The sequence below is a fragment of the Phaseolus vulgaris genome, chromosome 10 (genome assembly GCF_000499845.2).
Source record: "Phaseolus vulgaris cultivar G19833 chromosome 10, P. vulgaris v2.0, whole genome shotgun sequence".
Taxonomy (NCBI): Eukaryota; Viridiplantae; Streptophyta; class Magnoliopsida; order Fabales; family Fabaceae; genus Phaseolus; species Phaseolus vulgaris.
Window position 1 is genome coordinate 32,465,262 of NC_023750.2, and position 19,109 is coordinate 32,484,370.

General features: G+C 41.9%; 1 protein-coding gene across 1 annotated transcript; it reads right to left on the bottom strand.

The window, feature by feature from the left end:
• Positions 1–18,054: 18,054 nt before the first annotated feature.
• Positions 18,055–18,393, bottom strand: LOC137817926 (uncharacterized). The gene has a single exon (XM_068621151.1). It carries the CDS (start codon positions 18,391–18,393, stop codon positions 18,055–18,057), a length of 339 nt encoding a protein of 112 aa, XP_068477252.1.
• Between the last annotated feature and the right edge of the window lie 716 nt (positions 18,394–19,109).

Below are 19,109 nucleotides of genomic sequence, written 5' to 3' on the forward strand. Positions count from 1 at the left end.
GTTCGGTTCAATTTAATTTCCAGCTTTCAAATTCAGTTTTCTTAGCTTTTGTGCCTTTTTGTTCGGTTCAATTTGACAATAATTGGATCTTCTATATGAGTTTGTGTTTTGGCACTAGTTTTGGTGAGTTCTTGTTCATAGAACCTTGATCCATTTCTATGATAAAGTGCCTAACTCTTAACCAATTCAAGATGATTCCTAAGAATGTCAAGAATCATTCTAATTGTGCTAGTGGAATCACATGAAGAAAAAGAGGGAGAGTGAAAAAGATAAAAAAGATAAAAAAGATAAGAGTTCTAAGCCTACACTCTTTGTGTCTAGGCGTGACATTGAAAGGGAAATAGTGGCTCATCATCCTCTTTTCTTAACCATCCCTAGAACTCTTAGAGTAGAATCACTTGTTGATAGTCCTCATTGTTTGGAAAATTTGGTAGAAGAGTTCCAAGATGTGTTTCAAGATCCTCCAAATGGACTTCCACCTTTGAGAGGGATTGAGCACCAAATTGATTTGATACCGGGCTCTTCTTTACCAAACTGTCCAGCATATAGGACCAATCCAAGTGAAACCAAGGAAATTCGCCAACAAGTTGAGGCTTTGATTGAGAAAGGGTGGGTGCAAGATAGCATGAGTCCTTGTGCTATGCCTATCATCTTAGTGCCAAAAAAGGATGTTACATGGTGAATGTGTTCGGATTGTAAGGCCATCAATAACATAACAATTAAGTATAGGCATCCCATACCTAGACTAGATGATTTGTTGGATGAATTACATGGTTCAAAAATCTTTTCAAAGATTGATCTTAAAAGCGGCTACAATCAAATCCGTATCAAACCGGGTGATGAATGGAAGACGGCTTTTAAGACCAACTTTGGTTTATATAAGTGGTTAGTCATGCCTTTTGGTCTAACTAATGCACCAAGTACTTTCATGCGCCTCATGCATCATGTTCTTAGACCTTTCATTGGTAAGTTTGTTGTTGTTTACTTTGATGACATTCTCATTTATAGCTTATCTTTGAATGACCATAGATTGCATGTTAGGCAAGTTTTAGAAACCCTTAGGAAGGAACATTTGTATGCTAACCTTGCTAAATGTATGTTTGCTCTTGATCATATAGAATTCCTAGGGTTTGTTGTGAGTTGTAAAGGGGTCCATGTGGACAAAACAAAGGTGGTGGCCATTCAAAATTGGCCTACACCGAAATCTTTAAATGAGGTCCGAAGTTTTCATGGACTTGCTTCTTTCTATAGAAGATTTGTCCCAAACTTTGGTACCATTGCCGCACCACTCAATGACATAGTGAAAAAAGATGTGGTCTTTCATTGGGGAGAAGCACAACAAAATGCTTTTGACACTTTGAAAGAAAAATTGACTAATGCTCCCATCTTGGCCCTTCCTAATTTCACTAAGACATTTGAGATTGAGTGTGATGCTTCAAGCATAGGTATTGGGGTTGTTCTCCTTCAAGAGGGCCACCCCATAGCCTATTTTAGTGAGAAATTGAAGGGAAGTCATCTCAATTATTCCACCTATGATAAGGAATTATATGCACTTGTTAGGGCTTTGTTTACTTGGCAACACTATCTTTTTCCCAAAGAGTTTGTGATACATAGTGATCATGAATCTCTTAAATATTTGAAAAGCCAAAACAAACTTAACAAGAAGCATGCTAAGTGGGTGGAATTCATTGAGCAATTTCCTTATGTGATCAAACACAAGCAAGGAAAAGTAAATATTGTGGCAGATGCTCTTTCTAGAAGATACACTTTGCTAAATCTTTTAACCTCTCAATATCTTGGTTTTGATCACATTAAGGAACTTTATCACGATGACCTTGATTTTTCTCTCATCTATCAAGAGTGTCTTAAGGGAGGACACAAAGACTTTTTTATTCAAGATGGCTTTCTTTTTAAAGGAAAACGTCTTTGTGTTCCTCAATGCTCTATTAGATTATCTCTTGTTAGAGAAGCTCATGAGGGGGGTTTAATGGGACATTTTGGGGTTGCTAAAACTTTGGATGTGTTGCATGAACATTTCTTTTGGCCTCATTAGCTTGTGTGATAAATGCATAGCTTGCCGCAAAGCTAAGTCTAAAATGTATCCCCATGGTCTATATACTCCTCTTCCTATCCCTTCAATGCCTTGGGTAGATATATCTATGGATTTCATCTTAGGCTTACCCAAGACATCAAAGGGAAAGGACTCCATTTTTGTGGTAGTGGATCGTTTTTCAAAAATGGCTCACTTTATTCCTTGCCACAAAGTGGATGATGCATGCCACATTGCAAACCTTTTCTTCCAAGAAGTGGTTCGCTTACATGGGATTCCTAGGTCTATAGTGTCCGATAGAGATCTTAAATTCTTGAGTCACTTTTGGAAGACCTTGTGGGGCAAGCTTGGGACTAAGCTTTTATTTTCTACCACTTGCCACCCACAAACTGATGGTCAAACCGAGGTGGTAAATAGAACTTTGGGACAACTATTGAGATGCTTTATTTCGGGGAATCCTAGAGTGTGGGAGAATTTACTACCCCATGTTGAGTTTGCATATAATCGTGTAGTAAATTCTACCACCTCACATTCTTCTTTTGAGGTGGTCTATGGGTTTAATCCCCTAACACCTCTTGATCTTCTTCCTATTCCCCTTCTTGGAGATGTCTTGTGCAAAGATGGGGATGAAAAGGCTTCTTTTGAAAACTTTGCATAAAGACATCAAGAAGAGAATTGAGAAGAAGGTTGGCAAGTATGCTGAACTTGCCAATAAGAGGAGAAAAGCATTGTTGTTTGATGAGGGCGATTGGGTTTGGCTTCACTTGAGGAAGGATCGCTTTCCTACTCAAAGGAAGTCCAAACTAATGCCTCGAGGGGATGGAGCTTTCCAAATCCTCAAGAGGATTAATAACAATGCTTATGAGTTAGATATGCCTGATACATTCTTAGGTAGTCATACTTTTAATGTCAGCGATCTAACTCCTTTTTCTGTAGGTCTCCATAATTCGTGGTCAAATTCTCTCCAACTCGGGGAGTATGATGGAGATCAAGCTCAAGAGGACATGGAGGCCAATCAACAAGATCAAGAAGAGGTAGAGGCACAAATGGAGGATGCCCATGGAGGTCAAAGCCCACCTCAAAGGCTTACAAGAAGCATGTTCAAAGCTTTAGGAGCTAGGGGACATTTATTTTCTCTTTTTGTAATTTCTTTAGTTGAAGGTGCTTAGAGGGAAACATTAGAAACCTCTTTTGTTATAGCATCTTTTAGGTTTTAGTTAGGAGCTTTAGGAGGGAGGGTGTGTTAGTAGATAGGTGTAGAAGTAGAAAAGGAGGTGCCAAAGTGAAGGAAGAGGTCACACCTTCCTCATGCATGGTTTTAGGCGCCGGTTCTAAATAGGTTTAGGAGGGAATTTTGAATTCTCTTAGCTTTTTTTTTCAGCACCTTAGGCTATAAATAGAGGTTCTCCCTTTGTAAAATTCAGATTGGAATTTATCTAAAGAAACTATACTCAAAATTGGAGTGAGCATTGGAGAGCTTTTGAGCCTTCTTCTCTAGTCTTATCTTGAAGGATCCATGGTGTCCTCAAGTGGCGGCAGCACACTCATCTAGGAGCAACCACACTTCTAGTGGCGTGATCATTCATCATACATCCATCTTCATGAGCAATTCTCTTCTCCTTCCTTTCTTCTTTGTTAATTCCATGTCTTAGCTTGTTCCTTGTTGTTTTTGGTTCGGCATTTTCAGATTTAATTTGTGTAGTTTCGGTTCTTTTATGTTCCTTGCTGTTCTTCATCTTATTCTCTTCTTTTTCCAGCTTTTGTTCGGTTCAATTTAATTTCCAGCTTTCAAATTCAGTTTGCTTAGCTTTTGTGCCTTTTTGTTCGGTTCAATTTGACAATAATTGGATCTTCTATATGAGTTTGTGTTTTGGCACTAGTTTTGGTGAGTTCTTGTTCATAGAACCTTGATCCATTTCTATGATAAAGTGCCTAGCTCTTAACCAACTCAAGATGATTCCTAAGAATGTCAAGAATCATTCTAATTGTGCTAGTGGAATCACATCACCTCCCGCATTTAAAGCGCGTGAAAGCGCATTGAAAGCGTATAAAAATATCCCTTGAAACGTTCGAAACTTAACTGAATTAATGCATACCTTAGCGAACTTTTAGGAAAGCCTTGATGTTTTCAGTGCTTATTCCCACGTGTTCTTCTGACTTGATCGCTGCTCTACGCAGAGGGCCTCACAGCGCCGTAACCCAACTTAGGGTTATTCCCTTGTGCGAGTCTTCTTTCCTTGAAGTGCATCTAGCGCGTGGGATGACTTTCAGGGTGCCAACTCATGCGCCCCAGCCTCTAGTCATTCGCCCTGGGAGTGTATCTACCCTTCTCTCGTATCATGCACGTGGTTCTCCCCTGGGCGTGGCCCTCTCATGGGTCGTATCGGCCCCAGGGTCTCCCAGCGGTGGCATGGGTAATTCACGAGTCAGGTTACCTCCTTCTTGTATTAGAACTATGGCTTTGAAGCCACCTTCCTCTTCTCTTTATCACTGCTCTGAAGTGCTGAGGCCTTTCGCGGTGTCGCCCCTTCCATGGTCTTTTCCTACCCATGGGCATCGGGAGGCGGCACCGTCGATGCCTTAACCTTGGCGACGCCTGCCCCATGCGACGCCTACACTAGGCGATGCATCATCTTGGCGACCCCTTACCTTGCCGATGCCCCACCCTGGCGACGCCTCAAGCAGTCGATTCGTTGACTTTCTTCCTTGGGTCCCTCGAGGGCCCCCCCCATACGTTGACCTTTGACTTTGATTTTGACTTTGGTCAACGCCTGGGGACGGGACGGTACACAAGCCCCCCAGTCTTGAGCTGACACTTGTTTCAGGAAAAAGACTAAGGCCTCACCCTAGTATCCACGTGGCATTCCTGCTGACGTGACATTCCTTTGATCAGTTGACGTGACACTCTCTGAGTGTCTGACGCGACATTCTCTGCGCCAGAGATGTGACGGCTTAAGTTGCGCTTTAATCTTTCGACACGTGGCGCGATCCAACGGCTGAGGATGAGTGTCGTTGGCGCTTCCAAGTTAAAGTTATAACCTTTCAAAATCGCGCGCTCAAGGCACTGTTCCATTTGCTCTCTTCACATTCCTCACTACTCATCTTCTCAAAGCTCCTTCTGCGCTCTCTGTTCTCTCTTCGCATTTTCGATCTTCACCAACCCATAACACTTAAAGGTATGAACTTTCGCCTTCGATGACCCTCTTTCTGCTTTATCGTGCCTGATATAACTGCCTGGGACTGTTTATCTCTCTTGTATTTTTGTATTCTCTTCCTCATTCCTCTGTTTCTCCCTTCTGAACTTCTCGCGTGGGTAGGGGTTTTCGTAGGGTTTCTTCCCCCTTTTCTTCCTGACCTTATTTGCTAAACCTTTTCTCTTCTTCATTCTTCAGTTTCTTCATCAATGGCACGTACTAAAACAATGGCCAACCCTCCACCCCCCAAAGTCAACCATAGGGCCCTTTACCCATGGGCTCCAGACGAACTGCTCGACGAGTACTCCAGCTTGGTCTCCACAAAAGCTTGGAGGGATCACGTAGGAGAGTCAAGCGCCTACGACCATCGTGCCTTCGCGAAAAGGCATGATGACGACATTGCAGTGCTCCCTTGTACCTTAGGGGAGCCTGTATGTGGGGACGAGCGGGCCAACAACGGGGTCCCCTTCTTCTATTTCTACCAGGTGGTTTTCAAGCGTATAGGGATGCGCTTGCCCTTCTCCAGGATTGAGAGGGAACTGTTGACAAAGATCAATATTGCCCCAGCCCAGCTGCACCCCAACGGCTGGGCCTTTGTCAAGGCCATTGACATATTGTGCGGGTTCTTCGGGCGCGCTCCCTCCGTCGACATCTTCCTTCATTTCTTCGAGGTGAAGAAGCAGGGGAAGAGCCTCTAGGTGAACCTCAGCAACATCCCTGGAAGGGTCCTCCTGACTCTATTCCAACAATCTTTCAAGGGGTGGAAGGGCAAATTCTTCAAGGTTTGTTGTTCCGACTTTGACCCCTCCGCCCTTGACGGCTTCCCCCTGTACTGGGTGAAGGAGGTGAAGACCGTGAAGCCCAAATCCCTAGACGAGTTGCCCTCGAACCATCAAGAGGCTTGTCAAATTCTGACTAGCGCGGGGGGCTTCGACACCGCCACCTTGATAAGCCTATAGTACAACACTGATGGAAACCAAGTAGAGGATGCTCTAGGCCATGAAGACCAAGCCCAACAAGGGGCCCAAGCCCATCAAGGGGTCCAAGCCCAACAAGGGGCCCAAGCCCAACGAATTACTAGGAGCATGGCAAGAGCTTTGGGACAAGAGTATAATAAAATGGCTCTTCTTATTTCTTTTATAGAATAGGGGTGTGAATGTAATAAAAAGGTGTAAGTAGTAAGGGAGTCTAGTGGGGAGTGTAGATAGGAGCCTAGGGGGTGCCAAACCGAATTTCATTGCATTTGTGTGCCATTTAGCTTGCATTTTCAGCACCTCTAGGCTATAAATAAAGGTGCTTAGCTTGTACAATGGAGATTGGAATTTTATAGTAGAGAGACTATACTCAATTTTGGAGAGAATTTGTGAGTTTTGAGTCTTCCTCTTCTTTGCCTTATCTTGTGAGCTATGGTGAGCTTCAAGTGGTGGCACTCCATCACTTATCTTGGTTCAAGGTTCCAAGTGGCGTGAATGGCTTCTTCCAATTCTCAAAATCCAGCAAGCATCTTATTCTATAAGTGTTCTTCTTCCCTTTTCTTCAATTTTCCATTCGGTAGTTTTGATTCCTAGAGTTTACTTCTTTTTCTACCGTTTATTTTGTGTTTCCAGCATTGTGTTCTTAATTCTGTTTTGGTTCAGTAGCTATCATTTAAATTCTGTCCAGTTTTAATTCTTGTTCTTCTTTCCTTTTGTTTTGATTCAATTTGACAATACATGGACTTCAATATGAGTCTTGGTTGGTGCTTAGTTTTGGTGAGTTCTTGAATTTAGAACATTGATCCAATTCTAAAGTAGAGTGCCTTTTAAATCCAGCTCAAGTTGTTCCTAAGAATGTCAAGAATCATGTGTTCTTGTAGTTACATTCACATCATGTGGTATCAGAGTCTAGGCTTGTTTTTGCTTAATTCTTGAGTTGTATTGCACTTTACTTTCAAGAGCTCTTTAATTCAAGTTGTTTACCATTCTGTTTTAGGATTTATTTTGAGTTTTCTTGCTGTTTTCTTTTGTTACACCATGTGTTTGTGAAAAGGACTCTAGCACTCATTGTTCATATGAGTATGGCTGCTCTTTTGGAATGGCATTCTCCTTCCTAGAGCTGACCTTAAGCTTCCTTTCACTTGTGGTTATACCTTGTTATATGTCTTTTAATTTTGTAATCATGTCAAGTTTTGTCTTAGTCATGTTATTCCATAATTGTCATTACTTCTTGTAGTACTTTTATTGCTTTGATTGTTTCTTGCTTTGGTATTACTTTCTGTTTTTTAGTTTATTGCTTGATCCTTTGTGCATTTTCATTTTTAGATTTGAGTTCATGCTTGTATCTTCATTCTATACAAGTTCTTTTACACAAATTCCATTATGTCTTTGCTAGTTCATCTTACTGTTTTTCTTTCCTGAATAGGATACTCTGTTTTCTTACAAACGTGCTACTGTTTTCAATTTACTGCAATTAATTGGCTCACTGAAAATTTGTGAAAATTTGGATTTACATACTTCAAAGTGTTACAAAAGCATAGAAAAAAGAATCACTCAAAAATTCCAAGTACACAAAAAATGATAAATAAAATACGAAAAGTGTACAATACTGCCGAAAAGAATACGGTAATTGGGCAGCAATTTTGAAAAAATTATTTCTCTCAATTGGCTTACTGTTTTTACCTCATTCCAGTGCCATTTTTGAGTTAAGACATTGAAGTTTCTGTGGTTAATTTTTCACAGTCCAGTTCGCTTTCAATCGGTACAGTTAAATCTGTAAACATAGCACAGTTTGCTTTAAAAAAAAAAAACAATACATTTCCAGTAGCTGTTTTCTGTTTTCTTTAATCTACTCTAGCACTTTTCTTTAGGACTCTTTTTGTGTGCCTTCTTTATTCATTGAGTTCCTTATTTTTCTTGATTGTCTTTCATTCATATTCTTTCTAGTTTGTCATACATTACTCTCTGTTTTTGGTTTAGCTTTTATTGTTTACACCTTTTTCTTGCTTGTCTTTTTGTTCTTCTTAAAAGTTGTGTGGAGACTTGTTCTTAAGTAAGTTGGTTTGCTGTAACATATTTCACTTGAAGCTACTCCATTTCACAAGCAAGGCTTGGTTGAGGACAAAATTTTTTCTTGGAGTGGTTTGAGTGCTTTCTTGGGCATTTTTCCAGCAACCTATATCTCACTGTTTTTAATTGTTTAACAAGTTTCTTTCACTGTTTTGTTTTCTGTTTTTGTGTATTTTCTGCTCATGGCTCATTTCTCTAGTGGAGAGTCCTCCAAACCGTGCTCACCACAAAAGGCAGCCCTTTATGAGGACTTAAAGAATGCCAAGCAATCCAATGCTCACTATCTTGAGGTGATAAGGAAGATGGAAGCACGGCTCCAAAGTTTGGAGTTAAACCGAGAGGAAATGCATCAAAACCGTGAGAAAAGAACTCCTCCTCCTAGTCGGCATTCTTCAAGGCACTCCCATGGTTATTATGAAGACAATCCAAGGCCAAGACATCATCACCATGAAGAGAGGCGCCAACATGTGGCTGGCCCTTGTTCTCCAAATGTAAAACTTCCTAGTTTTAGTGGTGATAGTGATCCCAATGTATACTTAGGATGGGAGGCTAAGGTGGACCAAATTTTTGATGTAAATGGGGTTAGGGATGAGCATAGGGTTAAGTTAGCTTCTTTAGAATTTTTGGACTATGCCATGCAATGGTGGCATCAATACCTCATGGACATTGACCTACACAAGAGGCCGCCCGTGGTCTCTTGGAACGATTTGAAAGCATGTTTACGCGCTAGATTCGTACCCCCACACTTTAGGAAAGACCTTATGTTGAAACTCCAACGGTTTCATCAAGGCGCGCTAAGTGTGGATGATTACTTTAAACAACTAGACACGCTTTTAATTCGAGTTAATATGGATGAGAGTGAGGAGGCTAAGATAGCTAGGTTTGTGAGTGGACTTCGAAGGGATATTCAAGACGTGGTAGAGTTACAAGAATATTCTTCTTTGGAAAATGTGGTGCACCTTGCTAGCAAAATTGAAAATCAACTTGCAAGGAAAAATGCTTTCAAAAATTCTTCTAAAGATAACTACTACCACTCTTCTTGGAAAAATAAAAACTCTTTTTCAAACATCCCTTCTAAGGACTCTACTTTCAAACCTAGAGAGTCTAAGCCTTCCACTTCCAATGCTAGGCCTAAATCACCACAAAAATCGTCTAGTAAGAAGTGTTTTAAATGTTTAAGCTATGGACATATTGCTTCTAATTGCCCTACTAAACGAACTATGTATATGCATGATGGGGTAGATAGTAGTGAGCATGGGTCCGAATCTTCTAGACATTCCTCACCTTCTAGATCCCCAAGTGAGAGTGAAAGTGAAAGCCCACATGAGGGTGACCTATTAGTAATAAGGCGCATGCTTGGACAAGTGTTAAAACCTTTTGATGAAACTCAAAGAGAAAATATTTTTCATTCAAGGTGTCTTATTAATGATAGCGTTTGCTCTTTGATTGTGGATGGGGGGAGTTGTGCAAATGTGGCAAGCACAAGAGTGGTAGACAAACTTGGATTGCCTACCATCTCTCATGCCAAGCCCTACAAGTTACAATGGTTGAGTGAGGTGGGTGAGATAGTGGTGAACAAACAAGTCCTCATTACATTTTCCATTGGCAAATATAAAGATGAGGTCTTGTGTGATGTTGTTCCAATGGAAGCTACTCATATCCTTTTAGGTAGGCCATGGCAATTTGATAGAAAAAATTTTCATGATGGCTTTACCAACAAAATTTCTTTTAACTTCCATGGACACAAAGTCATTCTCAAGTCTCTCTCTCCAAAGGAGGTACATGAGGACCAAGTCAAAATGAGAGAAAAGAGAGAGAAAGAAAAAGAAATTAAAAATTCCAAGAGAAGCCTTCTCATATCTTCCCAACAAGTTCAAAAGGTAATAGTTACTCACAAGCCTATTTGTTTAGCTATTCCTAGACCTATTGAATATGAGTCGGCTAAGGATAGTCCCACATGTTTGGACCATTTGGTAAAGGAATATGAAGATGTGTTTCAAGATCCTCCTAAAGGCTTACCACCTCTAAGAGGGATTGAACACCAAATAGACTTCATGCCCGGGGTTTCTTTACCAAATCGCCCTGCATATAGGACCAATCCCCAAGAGACCAAAGAAATTCAAAGACAAGTTGAGGATTTATTAGCTAAGGGGTGGGTACAAGATAGCATGAGCCCATGTGCTATGCCTGTCATACTTGTCCCTAAAAAGGATGGGACATGGAGGATGTGTACGGATTGTCGCGCTATAAATAACATCACCATCAAATATAGGCATCCCATTCCTAGGTTAGATGACTTGTTGGATGAATTACATGGGTCTAAAATATTTTCCAAAATTGATCTTAAGAGTGGTTACAATCAAATTCGAATTAAACATGGTGATGAATGGAAAACCGCTTTTAAGACCAAATTTGGTTTATATGAGTGGTTGGTCATGCCTTTTGGCTTGACTAATGCTCCTAGTACCTTCATGCGACTCATGCATCATGTTTTAAGAGCATTCATTGGCAAGTTTGTTGTGGTTTACTTTGATGATATTCTTATATATAGCTTGTCCTTAGAAGATCATGAGTCACATGTTAGACAAGTTCTAGAAACCCTTAGGAAGGAGAAGTTGTATGCTAACCATGCTAAATGTTTCTTTGCATTAGATCATATAGACTTCCTAGGGTTTGTGGTTAGTCATAAAGGGGTGCATGTAGATCAAACAAAAGTTGCAGCAATTCAACATTGGCCTACACCCACCAATGTCAACGAAGTACGAAGCTTTCATGGCCTTGCTAGTTTTTATAGGCGGTTTGTGAAAGACTTTAGTACAATTGCCGCACCTTTAAATGCCATAGTAAAGAAGGATGTGGTTTTTAAGTGGGGACAAGAGCAAGAAAACGCTTTTCAAACTTTGAAGGATAAATTAACTAAAGCCCCCATTCTAGCCCTTCCTAACTTTGCTAAGACATTTGAAATAGAGTGTGATGCCTCTAATATAGGCATTGGGGCCGTCCTCCTTCAAGAAGGACACCCCATCGCTTATTTTAGTGAGAAACTCAAAGGGAGTCATCTCAATTACTCCACTTATGATAAAGAACTTTATGCTCTTGTTAGAGCTTTGCAAAATTGGCAACATTATCTTTTTCCAAAGGAATTTGTGATTCATAGTGATCATGAGTCCCTTAAATATTTGAAAAGCCAAAGCAAGCTTAATAAGAGACATGCTAAGTGGGTGGAGTTTATTGAGCAATTTCCTTATGTGATCAAACATAAACAAGGTAAAATTAATGTAGTGGCCGATGCTCTTTCACGAAGATATACCTTGTTAAATGTTTTAAATGTTCAATATTTAGGTTTTGATCACATAAAGGAACTTTATCATGATGACTTAGATTTCTCTCTAATCTATCAAGAGTGTTCCAAGGGAGGTCATGAAGACTTTTTCTTACATAATGGTTTTCTTTTCAAAGGAAAAAGACTTTGTGTTCCCCAAGGATCTATTAGACAATCTCTTGTTAGAGAGGCTCATGAGGGTGGGCTTATGGGACATTTTGGGGTAGCTAAGACCTTAGAAACATTGCATGAACATTTCTTTTGGCCTCACATGCGCAAATCCGTACATACCTTCTGTGATAGATGTATAGCATGTAGGAAGGCTAAATCTAAGGTCCAACCCCATGGTTTATATACCCCTCTTCCTATCCCTACAATGCCTTGGGTTGATATTTCTATGGATTTTATCTTAGGACTACCCAAGACATCGAAGGGTAAGGATTCCATCTTTGTGGTAGTGGACCGTTTTTCTAAAATGGCTCATTTTATTCCATGCCACAAAGTGGATGATGCATGCCATATTGCAAATCTTTTCTTCAAGGAAGTTGTTCGTTTGCATGGACTTCCTAGAAGTATAGTATCTGATAGGGATTCTAAGTTCTTAAGTCACTTTTGGCGGACCTTATGGGGGAAACTTGGCACCAAACTTCTGTTTTCTACTACCTGCCACCCCCAAACTGATGGTCAAACCGAAGTGGTTAATAGAACTTTGGGTCAATTATTAAGATGCTTTATTTCCGGGAATCCAAGGGCTTGGGAGGATTTACTACCTCATGTTGAATTTTCCTATAATAGAGTAGTGAATTCCACCACTAACCATTCTCCTTTTGAGGTTGTTTATGGGTTTAATCCCCTCACACCTCTAGATCTTCTTCCCATTCCTGTCCTTGATGAGGTTCTATGCAAAGACGGTTTTGAAAAGGCATCTTTTGTTAAAGATTTGCATAACCGCATCAAGTTACAAATTGAGAAGAAAGTTGGTAAGTATGCTGACACTGCCAACCAAAGGAGAAAGGCATTAATCTTTGAGCTCGGTGATTGGGTTTGGCTTCATTTGAGAAAGGATAGATTTCCTTCTCTAAGGAAGTCCAAACTTATGCCTCGTGGTGATGGCCCTTTCCAAGTCATCAAGAGGATTAATGATAATGCCTATGAGTTAGATATGCCCTCTACTTATCTTGGTAGTAATTCTTTCAATGTTACTGATCTCACTCCTTTTGCTGCAGGTTTCCCAAATTCGTGGACGAATTCTCTCCAACCCGGGGAGCATGATGGAAACCAAGTAGAGGATGCTCTAGGCCATGAAGACCAAGCCCAACAAGGGGCCCAAGCCCATCAAGGGGCCCAAGCCCATCAAGGGGTCCAAGCCCAACAAGGGGCCCAAGCCCAACGAATTACTAGGAGCATGGCAAGAGCTTTGGGACAAGAGTATAATAAAATGACTCTTCTTATTTCTTTTATAGAATAGGGGTGTGAATGTAATAAAAAGGTGTAAGTAGTAAGGGAGTCTAGTGGGGAGTGTAGATAGGAGCCTAGGGGGTGCCAAACCGAATTTCATTGCATTTGTGTGCCATTTAGCTTGCATTTTCAGCACCTCTAGGCTATAAATAAAGGTGCTTAGCTTGTACAATGGAGATTGGAATTTTATAGTAGAGAGACTATACTCAATTTTGGAGAGAATTTGTGAGTTTTGAGTCTTCCTCTTCTTTGCCTTATCTTGTGAGCTATGGTGAGCTTCAAGTGGTGGCACTCCATCACTTATCTTGGTTCAAGGTTCCAAGTGGCGTGAATGGCTTCTTCCAATTCTCAAAATCCAGCAAGCATCTTATTCTATAAGTGTTCTTCTTCCCTTTTCTTCAATTTTCCATTCGGTAGTTTTGATTCCTAGAGTTTACTTCTTTTTCTACCGTTTATTTTGTGTTTCCAGCATTGTGTTCTTAATTCTGTTTTGGTTCAGTAGCTATCATTTAAATTCTGTCCAGTTTTAATTCTTGTTCTTCTTTCCTTTTGTTTTGATTCAATTTGACAATACATGGACTTCAATATGAGTCTTGGTTGGTGCTTAGTTTTGGTGAGTTCTTGAATTTAGAACATTGATCCAATTCTAAAGTAGAGTGCCTTTTAAATCCAGCTCAAGTTGTTCCTAAGAATGTCAAGAATCATGTGTTCTTGTAGTTACATTCACAACTCTTCCTTCCCTGCACTTTCTTGCTTTTTCTTAGTGTATGACTTATCTGCTTCCTTTGTATAGTGTTTGACTTGTGCTTAACCTCTACTGTATTTATCTTCTTGATGCAGATTCAAAAATGGATAGACAAAGAAGGCTGAGACTGGCCCAAGTCTTGAAGTCCAAAGACGGGGCTTCGGCGTCCCCCCTTCCAACCTCCAACGCCTCTCCATCTTCTCCCAATTCTCGCCCTCAACCTTCCACGACGCCATCAACTCCATCAGTCCAACCTTCTCCCAATCAGCCTCAACACTCTCCACCTCCTATTGCGGCCATGCCTCTCGCGCTGGCCGAATCTGCTGCCCCCTCAGCCCCCCTTGACAAGGGAAAAAGGGTAGTGGAGGTGGTTTCTGACGACGAAGACTCCGCTGAGGGGCAAGTCTTCAAACGAAAAAGAACACAGCACGCCCCTCAGCAAGTTACTTCTGCCACCTCCTCCTCGCATGGGGCCGAATCTTTGAGGGAGGACCACCCAAGTGCAACTTCCCCCCCTCAACCAGTGGATTTGGAGAAAGGGGTCAAGGCTGAGCCCACAACCGTTCCTCCACCTACCCCAGAACTCCCTCTTCCCATGCAAGATTCACTGAGGGGCTTCTTGGGTAGGCTCTCTCCACGTGGCCAGGCTGAAGGGCCCCAAAAGGAGAGTCTTTATTACTATATGGGCGCCTTCATGTCCTGCACCCACTCCTGGCATGCGCAGGCCAGGGCTAAGGCTGTCAAAGCTTCTGCCTTCCAAGCGTTGGAGAAGGAAGTTGCCTCTCTGAAGGAGGAGAAGGAGAGGCTAGCCACCCACTGGGGGCGCCAAGAGGATGCGTACAAAACCTCTCTGAGGGTGGCGCAGAAAGCAAAAGAGTGTTGAACCAAGTGGTGTTCAATGTTTTGAAGAATCCAAATCCTTTGAAGGATGTTGAAGCCTCTACTTTGCTTGATGTTGTTGTGCTGCTTTAAGCTTTGTTCTGGGTAGTTTATATGTTGTAATCCACCCTTGTATTAAATCTCAAGCAATTAGCATCTCCATTCTTATCAAAGTAAAATGTTTTCCAAACTAAGTTGAAACAACCGATTGTTTTGTCGAAACAACCGATTGTTTATACTTAGGAGTTTTGAGAAAGATTGAAAACTGTTTTTGAATGGTTGAAACTGTTAAGTACCAAAACAACCGATTGATTCGAGGAAACAACCGATTGTTTGTTTTGGGACCATAACAGAAAAACTGTTTTCTTTGACTGAGCTTTAAATGCTTTAACTGTATACGCTCCAGTCATTAAATGCTTTGACCAATCTTTTAATGCAATTTAAGAGTTTGTTAAGATTTGATAACAAACTATATCTTTGAATATATTAAGAAAATTAGTTTTAAGAATTAAGAATCTTTTGACAAAGTTTTTCTAAGAGTTTTTCAAAGTGCTGAGATTGCTTAATAGTTTTGTGATTGATCAAGGTGTTGGAATAAGATTCTACTTGTATTGATTTCAGATATTCATCTGTAACAAGTGTAATCTTTGTAATCTGTTGAACAATTCGTTTCTGTGTTTACTGAGATTGGCTGTGTGTTCTTGAGGTATTCAAGATCAGCAATCTTAGTGTTGGCCAAGGAGAGTGTGTTTCTTGAGGTGTTCAAGGTCATTCTCTTGGTTGTTGTGTAAGTGATCAAGTGGTGGTTGCTTAGTGGATATCCTCAGGGTTTCTGAGAAGACTGGATGTAGCTCTAGCTTGGAGTGAACCAGTATAAACAACTGTGTACAATCTCTCTATCTCTAGCTCTTTAAATTCAATTTATTTGTTGTTTGCTGGTATAAACAACCAATTGTTTTTCTGGTACTACAGCTTTTGCTTGCTGTTTTGGCTAACTGAATTGCTGAATCAATTGGTTTCTGAAATAAATTCATTCTAAGTTTTGAAAAGTTTGCGAAAACCCCTTTAAACAATTCACCCCCCTCTAGTTTAAAGCCATCTTTTCTAACAAAGAGGAGACCAACAAACGGTTGCATGAGGTGTCTAAAGCCAATGCTGAGCTCCTCAATCAGGTGGTGCCCCTTCGAGTGAAGATCGCTGATCTGGAAGCAGAGGCGAACTCGAGGAGCAGTGCGTGGATCGGGAGCAAACACTGGGAAAAACTGAGGTCGCACTCGCGGACAAGACTGATGAATGCTCCCGATTAGCCAGTGAGGACGCCACCCTCCAAGCCAAGGTCCAAGAATTGACGGCTGCTTTGGCCTCCAAAGACCAAGAAATGACCACTCAAGCCGCCAACTTCAAGGTTGCTGAGGAAAAGCTGATAGGGGAGGCTGCCACTGGTTTCGCCGATGGGTTTGCAGAGACTCTTGTTCAACCTGCCTGTGCGAACCCTGCCATCGACGTCTCTGGGTGTAGTCCCTTGAACGAAGTGGTCGATGGCAAGCTTGTGCATTTGGAGGCCTCTGAGGAATAGTCTTTACCTTGTGCTTCAAAAAAAAACATTTGATGTGTATATAGTTACCTTTTGTTTAACTTGTAATTGTTATGAACCTTATCTGTAATTATAACCTTTGATTTGCTTTAATGCCTACTCAAACTTTATCTTCACATTCTTGTCTGCTTCTAACTCCTCTTGCACCTTTATCTGTTTCTGCTTTCTTTTCTATATCAAAGGCACAACTAGTACTTGCCTTCAATGTATTTCTTGGTTGCTTCGCCTTTAACTCTTTAGGTAGCACGCGTCTCCCCCTCTTATTCTTTCTTCTTAAGTTGTGAGGCACACCTTTCTCTTGGCCCTTTCGCTCAGAACCTTGTTTGGCCTTCGTATCCGTGAGGAATCTTCCTCATGAAGGCGTCGCCCGCCTGGTCATTGCCCAAAGGCAAAGGAGGATTTTACCTTCGCGTATTTCTCTTGTCTCTAATGACTCACGCTTTTACGCTTTTTATTCTTAATCTTCGAATTTCTTTTTCCCTCTGAACTTGTAAAATCTTCAACCTGCTTCTTACTCACCTTTCTTGGGCCCGAGGCACTCGTAGCTGAAGGCAGTATTGACTTCCTCGTCGCTTTAGGATGAAAAGGGGAGTCTCTTCTTTTGTGGCCTCGACATCGCTCAAGGGCGAGGAGGACTTATTTGTTCTTTTGTGGCCTCGACATCGCTCGAAGGCGTGGAGGGCTTATCCTACCTGTACTGGGTGTCTACGCTCGAGGAGAGACCTGCTCTGGGTATCCTCAGCGTTGTCTAAATACTTGGGACAAAAATTGCGCTTTGGTGCCCACGCCCGTGGAGAGGCCTATTACAACAGCGTCGTATCGCCCACGGGGTGTCTAAACACCAGTGCGACTTAGCCTTTATCTCTTCGCGCTTGGTGCCCACGCCTGAGGAGTGCCCATTACAGCAGCGCCGTATCGTCCTCAGGGTGTCTGAAAACACCAAGTCGAAGTGTTCTAAACATCAGACGCTGGGGCTAGCTGTTCCTACCTGAGGAGGGGGCGTCCCGAAGGAATCCCTTAACCCCTGCTCAGGGACTAGGCACCCAGATTTTAGCCTTCATCTAACGTCTGATACCGGGGCTAGGTATTCATACCTGAGGAGGGGGCGCCCCGAACGAATCCCTTAACCCCTGCTCAAGGACTAGGCGCCCGGATTTTTAACTTATATCTAACACTTGATATCGGGGCTAGCTATTCATACCTAAGGAGGGGGCGTCCCGAAGGAATCCCTTAACCGCTGCTCAAGGACTAGGCATCCGGATTTTTAACTTATACTGAACATACCTGTTATCTTGCTTTGCATCTGACCTCCGCTCCTTTATCTGGCGATGCCTACTTCTGGTGACGCCTTGTACCGGCGACGCCTTATCTTGGCGATGCTTCATCTTGGCGACGCCTCATTTTGGCGACGCCTCATCTTGGCGATGCCTCATCTCGGCGACGCCTTGAACCGGCGACGCCTTATCTTGGTGACGCTTTATCTTGGCGACGCCTTATTTTGGCGACGCCTCATCTTGGCGATGCCTCATCTGGGCAACGCCTTGAATCTTTGTCTTTGTTTCTTTAATCTTTGATCTTACATGAGAGGGAAAAACTAAGGCAGAAATATCTTAAACTTCTCTTTTCTTTATTCGGGTGACCTCATTAAAAAAAACCCGGGAGGGAAAAAGAGTGTCCCCTTTACAAAATTTCAACTGAAATAAAACTTTAAATTCGCCGCATTCCAACCACGTGGGATAGGGCCTCCTTCTAGAGTCTCTAACTTATATCAACCATTCCCTTTGGCTTTGATTACTCTGAACGGTCCAGTCCACTTGGGAGACAACTTGTTTTCCAACTCGTAAGGGTGAGCCTTCCTCATGACCAAATCACCAACTTGGAATTGTCGCAGCTTCACCTTAGAGCTGTACTGGCGCTCCACTCTTCTCTTCATAGCCTCAGCCTTAATTCTCGCCTCTTCTATAGCTTCGTCTATCAGATCCAGGTTCACTTTCCTTTCTTCGTTGGATTCTTCTGCCACAAAACCTAGGAAACGAGGCGAGCTCTCGTGGATCTCCACTGGGATCATGGCGTTCGACCCATACACTAGGCTGAAAGACGTCTCCATGGTGGAAGATTGAGGCGTGGTGTGGTAAGCCCATCGATCCTTGGTACTTCTTCTGCCCACGCCCCTTTAGCCTTCTCTAATCTGTTAGAATATATGTGATGGAGATCAAGCTCAAGAGGACATGGAGGCCAATCAACAAGATCAAGAAGAGGTGGAGGCACAAATGGAGGACGCCCATGGAGGTCAAAGTCCACCTCAAAGGATTACAAGAAGCATGTTCAAAGCTTTGGGAGCTAGAGGACATTTATTTTCTCTTTTTGTAATTTCTTTAGTTGAAGGTGCTTAGAGGGAAACATTAGAAACCTCTTTTGTTTTAGCATCTTTTAGGCTTTAGTTAGGAGCTTTAGGAGGGGGGTGTATTAGTAGATAGGTGTAGGTGTAGTTTTTGGGAGGTGTCATAGTAGAAAAAGGTCACACCTCCCATGTGACTTGTTTTTGGTGGGAATTTCAAATGAGTCTATTTGAAATTTCCCACCTATTTTTTCAGCACCTTAGGCTATAAATAGAGGTGCTTCCTTTGTAAAATTCAGATTGGAATTAATCTAAGAAAACTCAACTCAAATTTTGAGTGAACTTTGGAGAGCTTTGAGCCTTCTTCTCTAGTCTTATCTTGATGGATCAATGGAGTCCTCAAGTGGCGGCATCACTCTCATCTAGGAGCATTCCACACTTCTAGTGGCGAGATCATCCATCCTCCTTCCATCTTCATGAGCATT